Below are 14,655 nucleotides of genomic sequence, written 5' to 3'. Positions count from 1 at the left end.
AGCCTGTATCCGCCAGAGCCGTCCCGCCAGGATCCGCCAGAGCCGTCCCGCCAGGATCCGCCAGAGCCGTCCCGCCAGGATCCGCCAGAGCCGTCCCGCCAGGATCCGCCAGAGCCAGCCAGCCAGGATCCGCCATCTAGTCAGGTACTGCCCCTTAGCCCGGTGCTGCCCCTTAGTCCTGTACTGCCCTTCAGCCCGGTGCTGCCCCTTAGTCCTGTACTGCCCTTCAGCCCGGTGCTGCCCCTTAGTCCGGTGCTGCCCCTGAGTCCGGTGCCGCCCCTTAGCCCGGTGCTGACCCGTAGTCCGGTACTGCCTCTTAGCCCGGTGCTGCCCTTTAGTCCGGTGCTGCCCCGTAGTCCGGTACTGCCCCTTAGCCCGGTGCTGCCCCTTAGTCCTGTACTGCCCTTTAGTCCGGTACTGCCCCGTAGTCCGGTGCTGCCCCTTGTCCCGGTGCTGCCCCTTATCCCGGTGCTGCCCATTAGTCCGGTGCTGCCCCTTAGTCCGGTACTGCCCCGTAGTCCGGTGCTGCCCCTTGTCCCGGTGCTGCCCCTTATCCCGGTGCTGCCCCTGAGTCCGGTGCCGCCCCTTAATCCTGTGGGGTTGAGTGGGGGGGTGGTCATGAGGAAGGGAGGACGGAAGCGGAGAGTGACTAAGGTGGGATGGGGACCACGACCAGAAGCAGAACCGCCACCGTGGACAGACGCCCACCCAGACCCTCCCCTAGACTGTATGCTGGTGCGCCCGGAGTTCGCACCTTTAGGGGGGGGTACTGTAACACTCTGGCTCTATGGACGTTTATATTGAGCCAGGGTTGTTCATTTTCTTGTGTTGGGTGTATTTCATTTGGTGGTGTTGGGAATGGGTGAGTCTCATTTTGTTTGTGTCATGTGGTGATTGGTCGATGACTCCCAATCAGAGGTAACGAGTGTCAGCTGTCGGCTCGTTATCTCTGATTGGGAGCCATATATATTCGGTGTGTTTTTTCCTTTGTGTTGTGGGTTATTGTTTCTTTGTTGCTGTTAGTAGTATTCAGTATAGAACTTCACGGATCGTCATTTGTTGTTTTCTTCGTGGTTGCTTTAAGTTAATAAAGTCATCATGTTCACTCGCAACGCTGCGCATTGGTCTCCTCCTTCAGACGATCGTGACAGCGAAAATAATTTGGACGAATACACTGAAACGGTGACTGAGTTTATCAGGAAGTGTTTAGGAGATGTTGTGCCCACTGTGACTATTAAAACCTACCCTAACCAGAAACCGTGGATAGATGGCAGCATTTGCGCAAATTTGAAAGCACGAACCCACCGCATTTAACCATGGCAAGGTGACTGGGAATATGGAAGAATACAAACAGTGTAGCTACTCACTCCGCAAGGTAATTAAACGGAGAAAACATCAGTATAGAGACAAAGTGGAGTCGCAATTCAACGGCTCAGACACGAGACGTATGTGGCAGGGTCTACAGACAATCACGGACTACAAAAGGAAAACCAGCCACATCGCTGACACCGACGTCTCGCTTCCAGACAAGCTAAACACCTTATTTGCCAGCTTTGAGGATAACACAGTGCCACCGACACGGCCCACTACCAAGGACTGTGAGCTCTCCTTCTCCGTAGCCGACATGAGTAAGACATTCAAGCTTGTTAACCCCCGCAAGGCTGCCGGCCCAGACGGCATCCCTAGCCGCGTCCTCAGAACATGCGCAGACCAACTGGCTGGTGTGTTTACGGACATATTCAATCTCTCCCTATCCCAGACTGCTGTCCCCACATGCTTCAAGATGGCCACCATTGTTCCTGTACCCAAGAAAGCAAAGGTAACTGAACTAAATGACTATCGCCCCGTAGCACTCACCTCTGTCATCATGAAGTGCTTTGAGAGACTAGTCAAGGATCACATCACCTCAACCTTCCCTGTCACCTTAGACCCACTTCAATTGGCTTACCACCCCAATAGATCCACAGACGATGCAATCGCCATCACACTGCACACTGCCCTATCCCATCTGGACAAGAGGAATACCCATGCAAGAATGCTGTTCATTGACTACAGCTCAGCATTCAACACCATAGCACCCTCCAAGCTCATCATTAAGCTCGAGGCCCTGGGTCTGAACCCTGCCCTGTGCAACTGGGTCCTGGACTTCCTGACGGGCCGCCCCCAGGTGGTGAAGGTAGGAAACAACATCTCCACTTCGCTAATCCTCAACACTGGGGCCCCACAAGGGTGCGTGCTCAGCCCCCTCCTGTACTCCCTGTTCACCCATGACTGCGTGGCCAAGCACGCCTCCAACTCAATCATCAAGTTTGCAGACAACACAACAGTAGTAGGCTTGATTACCAACAATGACTAGACAGCCTACAGGGAGGAGGTGAGGGCTCTGGGAGTGTGGTGCCAGTAAAATAACCTCTCACTCAACGTCAACAAAACAAAGGAGATGATCGTGGACTTCAGGAAACAGAAGAGGGTGCACCCCACTATCCACATCGACAGGACCGCAGTGAAGAAGGTGGAAAGCTTCAAGTTCCTTGGTGTACACATCACTGACAAACTGAAATGGTCCACCCACGCAGACAGTGTGGTGAAGAAGGCGCAACAGAGCCTCTTCAACCTCAGGAGGCTGAATAAATTTGTCTTGGCACCTAAAACCCTCACAAACTTTTACAGATGCACAATTGAGAGCATCCTGTCGGGCTGTATCACCGCCTGGTACGGCGATTGCACCGCCCGCAACCGCAGGGCTCTCCAGAGGGTGGTGCGGTCTGCCGAACGCATTCCCGGGGGCAAACTACCCGCCCTCCAGGACACCTACAGCACCCACAATAACATCTGCTACACACGTGTATGTGACAAATACAATTTGATTTGATTTGATTTATTTGACCTTTAATTGTACAACAAAGCTTATTTAGAGAAAACATTGAGATATATATTGTGAATCGACCATATATTATTTTTTTTTGCAATTATTTTTAGGCCATATCACCCAGCCCTACAGCTCACACACACACATCACTGTGGAGCCACTACACACAGCTCACACACACAGCACTGTGGAGCCACTACACAAAGCTCACACACACACAGCACTGTGGAGCCACTACACAAAGCTCACACACACAGCACTGTGGAGCCACTACACACAGCTCACACACACAGCACTGTGGAGCCACTACACACAGCTCACACACACACAGAACTGTGGAGCCACTACACACAGCTCACACACACAGCACTGTGGAACCACTACACAAAGCTCACACACACACAGCACTGTGGAACCACTACACAAAGCTCACACACACAGCATTGTATAACCACTACACAAAGCTCCCTCCGCCCGTACTCACATCATAACATCATCCTGACCAGCCACTAGAGAACCGTACCACTAGTTTATTTCACAGCTGTTTTAGATGTTTGGCTTAAGTTGGATAGACTGGTGGAGAAAACACTAAAGCAGCCCCTAAGTGGAAATGGATTGCACAACTTGAAAGTTCATACATGGTCAAATCCTAACTTAATATAATCTCACATAACTCAAAATGTCCCATAGTTAAATGGCCTGATAGTTAATCGTTCTGGATACAATCGTCTGCTTAATGACTAAAATGTAATGTACAGTGCCTTCAGAAGGTATTCATACCCCTTGACTTATTCCACATTTTGTTGTTACAGCCTGAATTCTAAATGGATTAAATATATTTGTTTTCTCACCCATCTACACACAATACCCCATAATGATAATTTGAAAACATGTTTTAGAAATGTCTTGAAAATGAAATACAGAAATATCAACATTTGCCCAAAACATAATTCCACTTGGACATTATGAGGTATTATGTGTAGGCCAGTGACCAAAAATCTCAATTTAATCCATTTTAAATTCAGGCTGTAAAACAACAACATTTTGAAAAGGGGTAGAAATACTTTCTGAAGGCACTGTAAATGTAGGCTTCGGCCCATAGTGGATCAGATGGGACAACATTAAACAGAACAGTACCTGGAACACAGGAGCATTCATAGGTGGTGTCTCCCTTCTGGACGCAAGTGCCCCCATTGTGGCAGGGGGAGGGATTGCATGGTAGGTAGCGGGTATCGCAGTGCTTGCCCGTATACTCCTGGGGACACTGGCAGCGGTAGGTGCCCACCTCGTTCACACACACGCCTCCATTCTTGCAGGGTGAGGGGCTCTGGGCACACTCATTGACGTCCTGCTTGCAGGTCTGGCCATAGAAGAACGGGGTGCAGGAGCAGATAGAGTGGGACTCAAAGGGGGTGCACTGCCCGCCGTTGGCACAGGGATTAGAGGCACAGGGGTCTGCCTGCTGGCACTGCTTCCCTGAAAGAGACAGACACACATCTTGTAAATAAAATCATGATTTTGATCTTTATTTACATAGACAGCTCCTTGTTTTGTTTTATGTGCTACAATTAGTTGTAACCATGGTCAGTTTTAATATTTTAAAGAACAGAAGACCGGTTAGTAATGCTATTTGTTACTACTAGAGTATTCAGCAGTAGTAAATATGACAGTGTTTACCTGACCAGCCAGGGGGACATCTACACTTGTACTCTCTGAGGTTGACCAGGTCGCAAGTGCCACCATTCCGGCAGGGTGAACTGAGACAGGCGTTGTCGATGGGCGTCAGACATAGGCGGTCCGTGAAGCCTGGCCGGCAGAAACACGTGAAGTCCACTGAATTCCCACGGGGCACCACGCGACACGAGCCGCCATTTTTACATGGAGAGTAGGTGCAGGGGTCCCTGTGCTGACAACTGTTCCCCACGTAACCATCCCGACACCTGGAAGAGAGAGAGAGAGAGAGAGAGAGAGAGAGAGAGAGAGAGAGAGAGAGAGAGAGAGAGAGAGAGAAAGGCAGGGTGAGTCAGCAAATAATAATAGCACTAAGGGTTAAGGAAAAGTTGTATTCAACAGGTATGGACTGACAACAAAACCCATAGCGCTAAATGTATTTTTTTAAGTTAACACGAGTCAAGCATGTGTGGCCAGTGCAATGCAACCTGTCTTTGTCTGTTTTAGCAGATGGAAGATATGGGAAAGCAGCAAGAGTGAAAGCAAATACGTACTAGTTGGCATCCACTTTATTACTTTCACCTCTGATGTTTTCAGAGGTCAGTGCAAACAAGGAGAGGAAGCCACTTTAGGCTATTGAGATGTTCCTATTGTGTGCTCATCAATATAAACCTTCAGCAGCCTGGGAAACAGCATCAGCCTGATACTAACTAAGTAACTAACTAGTCCCTAAGTAACTAACTAGTCCCTGCTCTCTGTGAAAGACGATCTGAGGGCTCAGTCAGGATGTTCTCTCTCTCTATCCAGCCGACTGTTTTTACAACGCAGCCATGAGAAACTATGCAGCTAAACAGCACATTTGCCTTTTCACTGTTGTCCTTTCAGACAATGTGTTTTAGGCCATAAAACATTGACTGCAGGACATGGGGGGCAGGGGGTGGGACAGGAGGCATCATCCACCCCTGTGATGTTTCTCACAGGTCCTCTTAGAGTCGTAAAGTGGCCCCCAGCAAACGGTTCCCAGAGAGAATGTGAGATTCCACAGTGTGCCATCACAGCAGCAAGATTTGTGACCTGTTGCCACAAAAAAACGAGCAACCTGTGAAGCACAAACACCATTGTAAATACAACCCATATTTATGTTGATTTATTTTCCCTTTTGTACTTAAACTATTTGCACATCATTACAACATTGTACATAGCCATAATATAACATTTGAAATGTCTCTATTCTTTTGAAACTTTTGTGAGTGTAATATTTACTGTTAATGTCTGATTGTTTATTATCTATTTAACTTGCTTTGACAATGTAAACATATGTTTCCTATGCCAATAAAGCCCCTTGAATCGAAATTGAATTGAGAGAGAGAGAGAGAAAGAGAGAGGCAAAGAGAGAAGAAGAGAGGGAGGAAGAGAGTGGGGGACAGCGTTCTCCGCGTCAGTGGAGATGGATTCACACATTTACTATTACAATGACAGGGCATGGAGAGTCCCCCGAGGCGACACAAGGTCAAATCCCAACAAAGGGCCACACACACAATGTGCACACAGACTGCACAGACACACAAGCACACGCACACACAGAGAAGTGGTCAGAGAGGTTAGTGAGATCAGGGAGGTGGTCAGGGTCAGTGGAAAGAGATAACCCACCACTGTCAGTTTGGAACCTCACTGCTACCAAATGCTCCCATTTGTCATCCAGAGGGTTTCTGTACTGTTTTCCACATGGTTGGAGGGTGGTCATTATGGATAGACTGACTCCCTTCATCAACACTACACAACAACATTGAACTGGACTCTGACGAGCTGACTGAATTTTTGTACATATTCCAGTCTCATTTTTGACAAAAGTAGCCACCATGGCCCCCTTCAACAGCTCTTAGCGAGAAATATGCTCCACTCCACTTTTTTCAGGCTCATTCATTCAAAAGGACAAGGCAGTGTCTATGCCTGTCTTTGAACTCAGAGATAACATTATGGAGACTTCAAAGCAGTGTTCCTCCACCTCAATGCCCTGTATTCTTCTACTGTATAGTCTCTTTCTCTCTCTCGCTCTCTGACAGCCAGAGACAAGGGATATAGAGAGATAGCACTGCAAACTCTAGAGCCACACAGACACTTTTGGTATCAGTCATCCTCCTAGTGAAACTTTCACTAATTCCTTGTCAATTCCTCCAAGGCAAAACAAAGAAAAATTAAACACAAAAACAATGTTTTAAGTGAGAAGTAGGGATTGTTCTGAAGCCGAAAAAGAAAGGAAACTCAATACAGTCCCTAAAAAGCTGAGTCATTTTTATTGGAGGTTGTTGATTATAGCTCCTGTGTCTCATTCTGGGGGATTCCATAGTATTAGAATGTCTCAGCAACCTTTAAATACCGTTAAAAGTTCTGTCACTCCAAAATACTATAACATAGACAGCTATGAGTCTATTACTATTAGCCTTAATGGGGCTGACTAAATCACCTCCCCAAACATTCCCAGGGGGCCGTTGGTTGTGTGAGCGGGGCTGGGGGCCCAGGGCCAAGCAGAGGCCCCCTGTGGGGACAGACGTGTGTTTAGACAGGGTCTCTCTCTCACGGGATTAGGGTGGCCAGGGAAAGAAAACATCACATGCTAGGCTGGGCACTAGCTACACAAACATTAAGGGCCCGATGGCATGTCACACTGCTTTAATGGTAGCCTAGGCTACCTCTAGTTTCCAAGCACTGGGATATACTATGGAATCATCCCTCTTGGGTTACAGGGAGAATGTTTGTCAGGTTTTTTCTAGAGAGATCTGGAGTGCAAAGGAGGAGAAAAGGCCATCTACTAATGTCCCAACATCACCATATGCTATTTTAGGACTATTCTAAATCTAAACATGATCAAATGTATTTTCCTGTGGTGAGAAGAACACATGCTCAGTTCATCCTTGCTCTCCAGAGTTTCACTACAAGCCCTTTAATTGTTCAGATAATTCACTATCTTTTTTAATTATGACAGAGATGTATAAGATTGTAGAAGCATTCTGCCAGGCAGCATTCATAGCAATGCAGTTCTGAAATAGTGAGAGTCTATAAGCCAATCCAGGTCTCCCAGAGAGGGGGACAGTGCAGACATAGCGGGAGCCTGGTGCTGGGGTCGTGAGGCAGAGCATGCGTCACACCATCGTTCCCAAAAGGCTGCAGCCACGGAGCAGGTGTTCATGTAAATGAGGGGACGGCAGCTGCTGCCTGGCCACCGCTCACTCACCCCTCCCTCCATCACCCATTTCTGCGCCCTCCATGCCCCTCTTCATCCCCCCAGGAGAATAGCTGGGGACTGGGCTTCAGGCATCTGAATGCCCCCCCTAACCCTCAGCCCTGGAGCAGTGGAGGGGGTAGGATGAGTGGCTCCATTGTTTCTCCTCCTCATTCAGATCTGACCACAGGCAGGCCGGGAGCCTCCAAGCTGAGAGTGTGCATTCAGCTGTTAAACCTTCTCCTCTCTGTTCCTTCTTCCCTCTGTCCACAAACAAGTTTTTCCTCTCTCCTTTCCATCTGGCCTCTCTCTCTCTCTCTTTTTTTGGTCCTTCGTTCGGTCTTCTTTTCACTTCCTCCTTATGGAGCCTTCGTACGACTGACCGTCCGTTTACTCCCCCCTCCTCCATGTACCTTTTTTCACTCTCTTTCCCGCCAACTGTTCCCCCCCCCTCTCTCTTTTCATGGCGTCCATAGGGTTGACTGGTTTTGTAAGCCACCATATTAGGATTTATGACTCTCTCTCGACTGGGTCTTGGCTTCAAAAACCTCAGTTTGAACCTGGGTGTTACTTTTCACTGGTCAACCCAAACACACTTAAACGACGCAGAGAAACACAAACAAAAGCTGTCTGAAAGAAAGTAAATTGAACTGGTTTTGGAGGGGAGGGGGGGATGGAGGGTTAGTGGGAAGCCAGTGAAGAGAGGAGGTTGCTGGTTTGGGCTGTGTTGTGAGGACAGGCAGGTCTCTTGGCCCCTGTTTGTGTGTTCGTGTGTGAGAGACGTTGGGCTGTTTGTGAGAACAGGCAGGTCTGGGCCTGGTTTAAAAATCTGGTGTGAGTTTTTGCAGAGCTCCGTAAAGTGAGGCTGCCAAGAGCCCCCCCCCCCCCCCTCCCGCCCCACTCGTCTCCTGTACCTATCCCTGAACCACTGGACTTCAGTCCTCAATGGAGGCTCTTGGCAGCCTCACTTCACGGAGCTCTGCAAAAACTCACACCAGCTTTTTAAACCAGGCCCAGACCTGCCTGTTCTCACAAACAGCCCAACGTCTCTCACACACGCACACGCAAACAGGGGCCAAGAGACCTGCCTGTCCTCACAACACAGCCCAATGTCTCACACTGGGGCCTCAAAGACAAATACATAAAGCACCCACTCCTCTGCCTCGGTCCACGTGGCACTCTGGCCCTGGCGTTTGAACAGAGTCAACCTCAGCGCGCGCTAGCCAAGAATGCTAACAGTTTGCTCTTTAACTTAGTGAGAGGTCGACGAATAGGCAGACAGAACAAAATACGTTTTACAGGACACACATGGCTAACCGTCTTAAATGGCTCACACAGACTATAAAAGGGCAAAACAAAAGACACACAGCTACTCTTTTATGGAGTCTTTAGTTTGCACCGTTCAAAACAAACAGTGAAAAGCAGCTGCTACAACAGACTCCTGGCCCCGTCATCTAGAGTATGCTAATCTTGGCAGCAGGTAAACTATCTGCTAGAAAGTTAAATAAAGAAAACCTGAAAAGAGGAGAAGAATCAGAAGCTGTTCAAATATCAGGTGTGTGGCGGGCCGGAGTGGTGTCGTATAACAGGGGAACCTCTGTAATCAGGCTTATACTGTTGTTGTTATCCTGTGACTGTCGTTCCTCCCTGCCTGCCCCAATAGTCTCCATTGTCCTGCTGAGATTGCTTTTCTTCTTGGCCACAAGTAGCCCGTGGCAAAGGGTCTGTGTGTGTGCTCGTGTGTCTGTGCTGCAGTGTGCAGCGGGCGGCCGAGGATCAGCCCAGGCGGGGAGCAGATGTTGTCATAACATCTGACCTCAGGAGCAGACACCACTCTGGGGGTTTCCCCACTTTTGGCCCAATCTGCCATCTGTCACTCTCTGAGGTCACCACGCACAGAAAGGCACTGTGCTTTGAAGACACACAGGCACGCAGGCGTACATATGAACACACACACATATACACACACACACACACACACACACACGCACAGAGACGTACAGGCTCCACTCCTCAATACAGCCTACGACAGCCATGGAGCTGTGTTCACCATTCACCTACAGTATTGTACTGTAGTTTCTCTAAAAGGGTCAATCAGACCACGCTGACTAACTGTAATTAGCACAGGGTGGCCGTCCATTCGCATCTGACCACTGAACATCAGCCGTCATTTTCTATTAATTTCCTGACGATTCGGGAAATGTTGAATCGCAAAACTCGTCGACACCCAGCAGATGATTAACTGCGCACGGCAGATGTTTAGGTTGGTCTGTCTGTGCTATAAGACAAAAAGACACTTGACCGGTTCCAATAACATTTTCACAACAACACCATGAATCATTTTGAGAATTTAACCTCTTCTTTTTCCAATTTCAACACAGAATCGAGAAAGTGACAAACTTGACCATTTTGGGCCTCGAGCTAATTAAGTGTTTTTGTTTTTTTACAGTCTGTCTCTCTTTTACATGCCTCCTCCACCTCTCTCTAAACTGCCTCCAGCCTGGAGTCAAACTGTGATAGGAACACTGTTTTCCCCTGCCTTGTTCCTCTCCACTCTCATTTCCTGTCTGTTTGGTGTCTGTGCCTCTGCTAAGTATCCTTTAGTCTTGTCTGATCTGTTTAAAAGCACTCCCCCAGGGCCTGCTGTGATGCTGTGCCTCAGCCTCTCTCTCTCTAATCGTAGCTTCCCAGCCCACATCTGGTAGCGTTCATTAGAGGCCTGTTTATTTGGCCCTATTACTGACAGAGCCCATGGGAAAGGAACCACTCCCCCAGGGACAGGGACACAACACAGAGCAAGGGGCAGGAGGAGAGACAGGGGGAGGCAGGAGGGAGACAGGAGCAGCAGGGGAGTTATGGAGAGAGACAGGAACAGGGCCAGGGAAGGAGGCTGCCTGGAGGACTTCTGACTCATGCTGCCTTCTCCTAATGACTAGTGGTGGTGTTGCTCCTGTTTAGCCTGCTGCTTTACAAGGCTAGGAACCTCTTAAGTGATTAAAGGTGGCTGAAGGTGTGTGACACGGAAGCAGACCCTGACGAGGTAGTTCCTGTACAGCGTACACTAAGCTCAGTGTTGTGTTTGGTTGAGGTCTACCTATGAGAAAATGAAGTAATTCTAATTCATTTTATGAAGTTTAGGTGATTCAAACAGATGCCCTTGGCTTTAGTTTAGACATCATTTCAGACTGTTTGTTGCCATTTTTCAAACTTTTTTAAAGCACTCCTTATCACTCCATCCAGAAGAAAGCCATTAACTTACATTTTGTGATCTCTTTGTGAAGAGTATCCTGTGTGAATTTGTGTGTGTGGAAGTTCATAGAACACCTGCCACTGTGAGGCAGAAGTATTCTGTTTGGAGTTGAATGGCAAAACCACAAGTAATCATGGGTATTATGGAGCGTGCTGCCTTGTGGGTAATGCAAGTCCCTTTCAGTTGTTCGGTTATGATCCAAAGACAGGTGGTCGGGCTCAAATTCATCAAATCAGGAAATGTTCCTCTATTGTTGTTTTCTTTCCTGCCCCGCTGCACTCACGTACACGTACATGCACACACACAGACTGCCTCGCTGTCAGTCATATTAGTCGGTGATCAAAGTGTATGTGAATTTTTTTCTTTGTCATGTGTCACCCCTCAGGCTCAAATACTGTATCTCTAATCCAGCGTTGAAGTTGCCCAACATCAAGTCACTTCAATCAGTCAGAAGTCAGAACAGAACAGAACAGAAAGCGGCTCAGTTCAGCTCCTCCTTCTCTCCACTGAGGTTTGTGCCAAAGGGATGCCGACCCAGGCCCGGCGGCCCATGAAAGCCCAGGGCCCTGTGTGATGATATGATCACATACAATACAGCACCTTTTCTTCCCCCGGTCCTTCGAGGCTGTTTCCTGTGTCTGAATGAAAGGATGGGTGTGGGGGGTGGGGGACTAAAATGCAGGGACTCATCTGCCTCGTAGCAAACAGAGGTTGCATTGAAGCATCTCTGGCCAGGACCAGGGCTGGCTTTCATTCATGATGACTATACTATATTCAGTCACCACCACACCACTCATGCCAGGGAATAAATGGGCCTGCTTCTTATTTCACTTCAGTCAGAGAGAGAGTTTTAACACACACGTAGCTAGGCCATCTAGCTAGCTATCCAAAGGGGAATTCATTAAAGCCTGGACAAACACTTGAGACATTGATTATCCGAGGTTATATCAGTTCCAGCTCTTTGAATACAGTGCCTGCAGATTAGAACCTGTCATGGAAACCTTCGCCTCAGGCGCTAACTGGGCTATTTATGTCTTTCTGAAGGAGGGGAGACTGGCTGTTACTGCAGAATACTTATTTCCCCAGGCAAGCAGGCTCACAGACAGGCAGCACAGGGGACATCTATGCTAAGGTGTGACTCTCCAATTACTGAGGCCTCAACTTAGCATGCATCATCACATCAACAGCAAGCTGGGGACTATAGTGACATATTGGAGTGGCGGGATGGAGACAGGCTGTTACTGCAGAAAACTTTTCATCAGGCAAAATTAGTGCACTACATAGGGAATAGGGTCCCATTTTGGACACAGCCTGAGTGAATGGGTCTATCTACAGTACAGGACAGGTTGATGAGTGACGGACAGACAGCAATATTACCCAAAATGCCCTGGCTCAGTCTCATCCATACCACATCACCTCCAAATCTCCCTTCTCCAGTGTGGGACTAAGCCCTCCTCTGAAGTACAAGAGGTCACGTGACACACTGTATCAATGGCCGGTCCAAAACAATTAAGACATTTTGAGGCGTCTCTTCTGTTTGCCTGCCGAATGAGGTACAGTATGTGAACCTTGGGCACGGCAGCCCTCTCCAGACCGTGTACCTCTCATCTCTCTGGCTGAGGCTCTGAAGCTAAGCCCCTTGATTCTAGCCATCCCAGAGAGTGGATCATATCTCTCTCTCTCTGGCTTTTATTGGCCCTACACTGCACTGCTTTCTGTTACTGTCATGTCAGCTTACTAGATGAGAGGCCTCCTTCAGATAAACTACCCTTGCCTGCCCTGATCCCAGTGGCTCTCACTCACCAGTCCAGATATGAGGGAGGACCTCGGTATTCATGGCATGGAATGTAAAGTAGGCATCCCTGCAGTACTACACTGAACAAAAATATTACCGCAACATGCAACAATTTCAAAGATTTTACTGAGTTACAGTTCACATAAGAAACTCTGTCAATTGGATTAAATTCATTAGGCCCTAATCTATGGATTTCACATTACTGGGAATACAGATATGTATCTGTTGGTCACAGATACCTAAAAAGGTAGGGGCGTGGAACAGAAAACCAGTCAGTATCTGGTGTGACCACTATTTGCCTCATGCATCGCGACACATCTCCTTCACATAGAGTTGATCAGACTGTTGATTGTGGCCTGTGGAATGTTGTCCCACTCCTCTTCAATGGCTGTGCGAAGTTGCTGGATATTGGCGGGAACTGGAACACGCCGTCCTACACGTTGATCCAGAGCATCCCAAACATGCTCAATGGGTGACATGTCTGGTGAGTATGCAGGCCATGGAATAACTGGGACATTTTCAGCTTCCAGGAATTGTGTACAGATCCTTGCGACATGGGGCCGTGCATTATCATGCTGAAACATGAGGTGATGGCAGTGGATGAATGGCATGACAATGGGCCTCAGGATCTCGTCACGGTATCTCTGTGCATTCAAATTGCCATCGATAAAATGCAATTGTTGTCCGTAGCTTACGCCTGCTCATACCATAACCCCACCGCCACCATGGGGCACTCTGTTCACAACGTTGACATCGCCCACACGACACCATACCACCATGTCTGCCATCTGCCCGGTACAGTTGAAACCAGGATTCATCCGTAAAGAGCACACTTCTCCAGCGTGCCAGTGGCCATCGAAGGGGAGCATTTGCCCACTGAAGTCGGTTATGACGCCGAACTGCAGTCAGGTCAAGACCCTGGTGAGGACGATGAGCACGAAGATTAACTTCCCTGAGACGGTTTCTGACAGTTTGTGCAGAAATTCTTCGGTTGTGCAAACCCACAGTTTCATCAGCTGTCCGGGTGGCAAGTCTCAGATGATCCCACAGGTGAAGAAGCTGGTTGTGGATGTCCTGGGCTGGCGTGGTTACACGTGGTCTGCGGTTGTGAGGCCGGTTGGACGTACTGCCAAATTCTCTAAATCGATGTTGGAGGCGGCTTATGGTAGAGAAATTAACATTCAATTCTCTGGCAACAGCTCTGGTGGACATTCCTGCAGTCAGCATGCCAATTGCACACTCCCTCAAAACTTGAGACATCTGTAGCATTGTGTTGCATGACAAAACAGGTGCACCTTGTCCCCAGCACAAGGTGCACCTGTGTAATGATCATGCTGTTTAATCAGCTTCTTGATATGCCACACCTGTCAGGTGGATAGATTATCTTGGCAAATGAGAAATGCTCACTAACAGGGATGTAAACAAATATGTTCACACAAGTTTAGAGAAATAAGCTTTTTGTGCGTATGGACAATTTCTGGGATCTTTTATTTCAGCTCATGAAACATGGGACCAACACCTTGCATGTTGCGTTTATATATTTTTCAGTATATATAAAACTAAAGCATTGGATAGCACTTTACCTGGGAATACCACTTGTCTTGACTTCAGAATGGTATGGTTTTAATTGAGGTGAAGGAAGGTCATAATCCTGTCAGGAATGGAAACATGGCCGTGGAAAAACACTGTCTGCTCAGGGAAGGAATTTTGTAGCCTATATTATTCAGACAGGCTGTAACACAGACCTCACCACCCTGCTCTCTCTCTCTCTCTCTAAACATAAATATGAGTTGTATTTACAATGGTGTTTGTTCACTGGTTGCCCTTTTCTTGTGGCAACAGGTCACAAA

The 14,655-nt window shown here is 48.1% G+C and overlaps 1 protein-coding gene across 2 annotated transcripts in view; it reads right to left on the bottom strand.

The window, feature by feature from the left end:
- Positions 1 to 14,655, bottom strand: part of LOC311144796 (neurogenic locus notch homolog protein 1-like) — a 48,285-nt gene that overhangs the window by 29,466 nt on the left and 4,164 nt on the right. For both annotated transcript variants that reach the window (XM_084180931.1, XM_084180932.1), the window contains exons 3-4: positions 4,547 to 4,809; positions 4,007 to 4,345 (exon numbers count right to left, since the gene is read on the bottom strand). In XM_084180931.1, the coding sequence (XP_084037057.1) occupies positions 4,007 to 4,345; positions 4,547 to 4,809 (602 nt within the window). The remainder of the gene's footprint in view (positions 1 to 4,006; positions 4,346 to 4,546; positions 4,810 to 14,655) is intronic.

The sequence above is a fragment of the Coregonus lavaretus genome, assembly GCF_964263955.1.
Source record: "Coregonus lavaretus genome assembly, chromosome: 17".
NCBI classification, from domain to species: domain Eukaryota; kingdom Metazoa; phylum Chordata; class Actinopteri; order Salmoniformes; family Salmonidae; genus Coregonus; species Coregonus lavaretus.
Note: the sequence above shows the minus strand (reverse complement) of the source record. Positions and strands in the feature narration are given on the sequence as shown.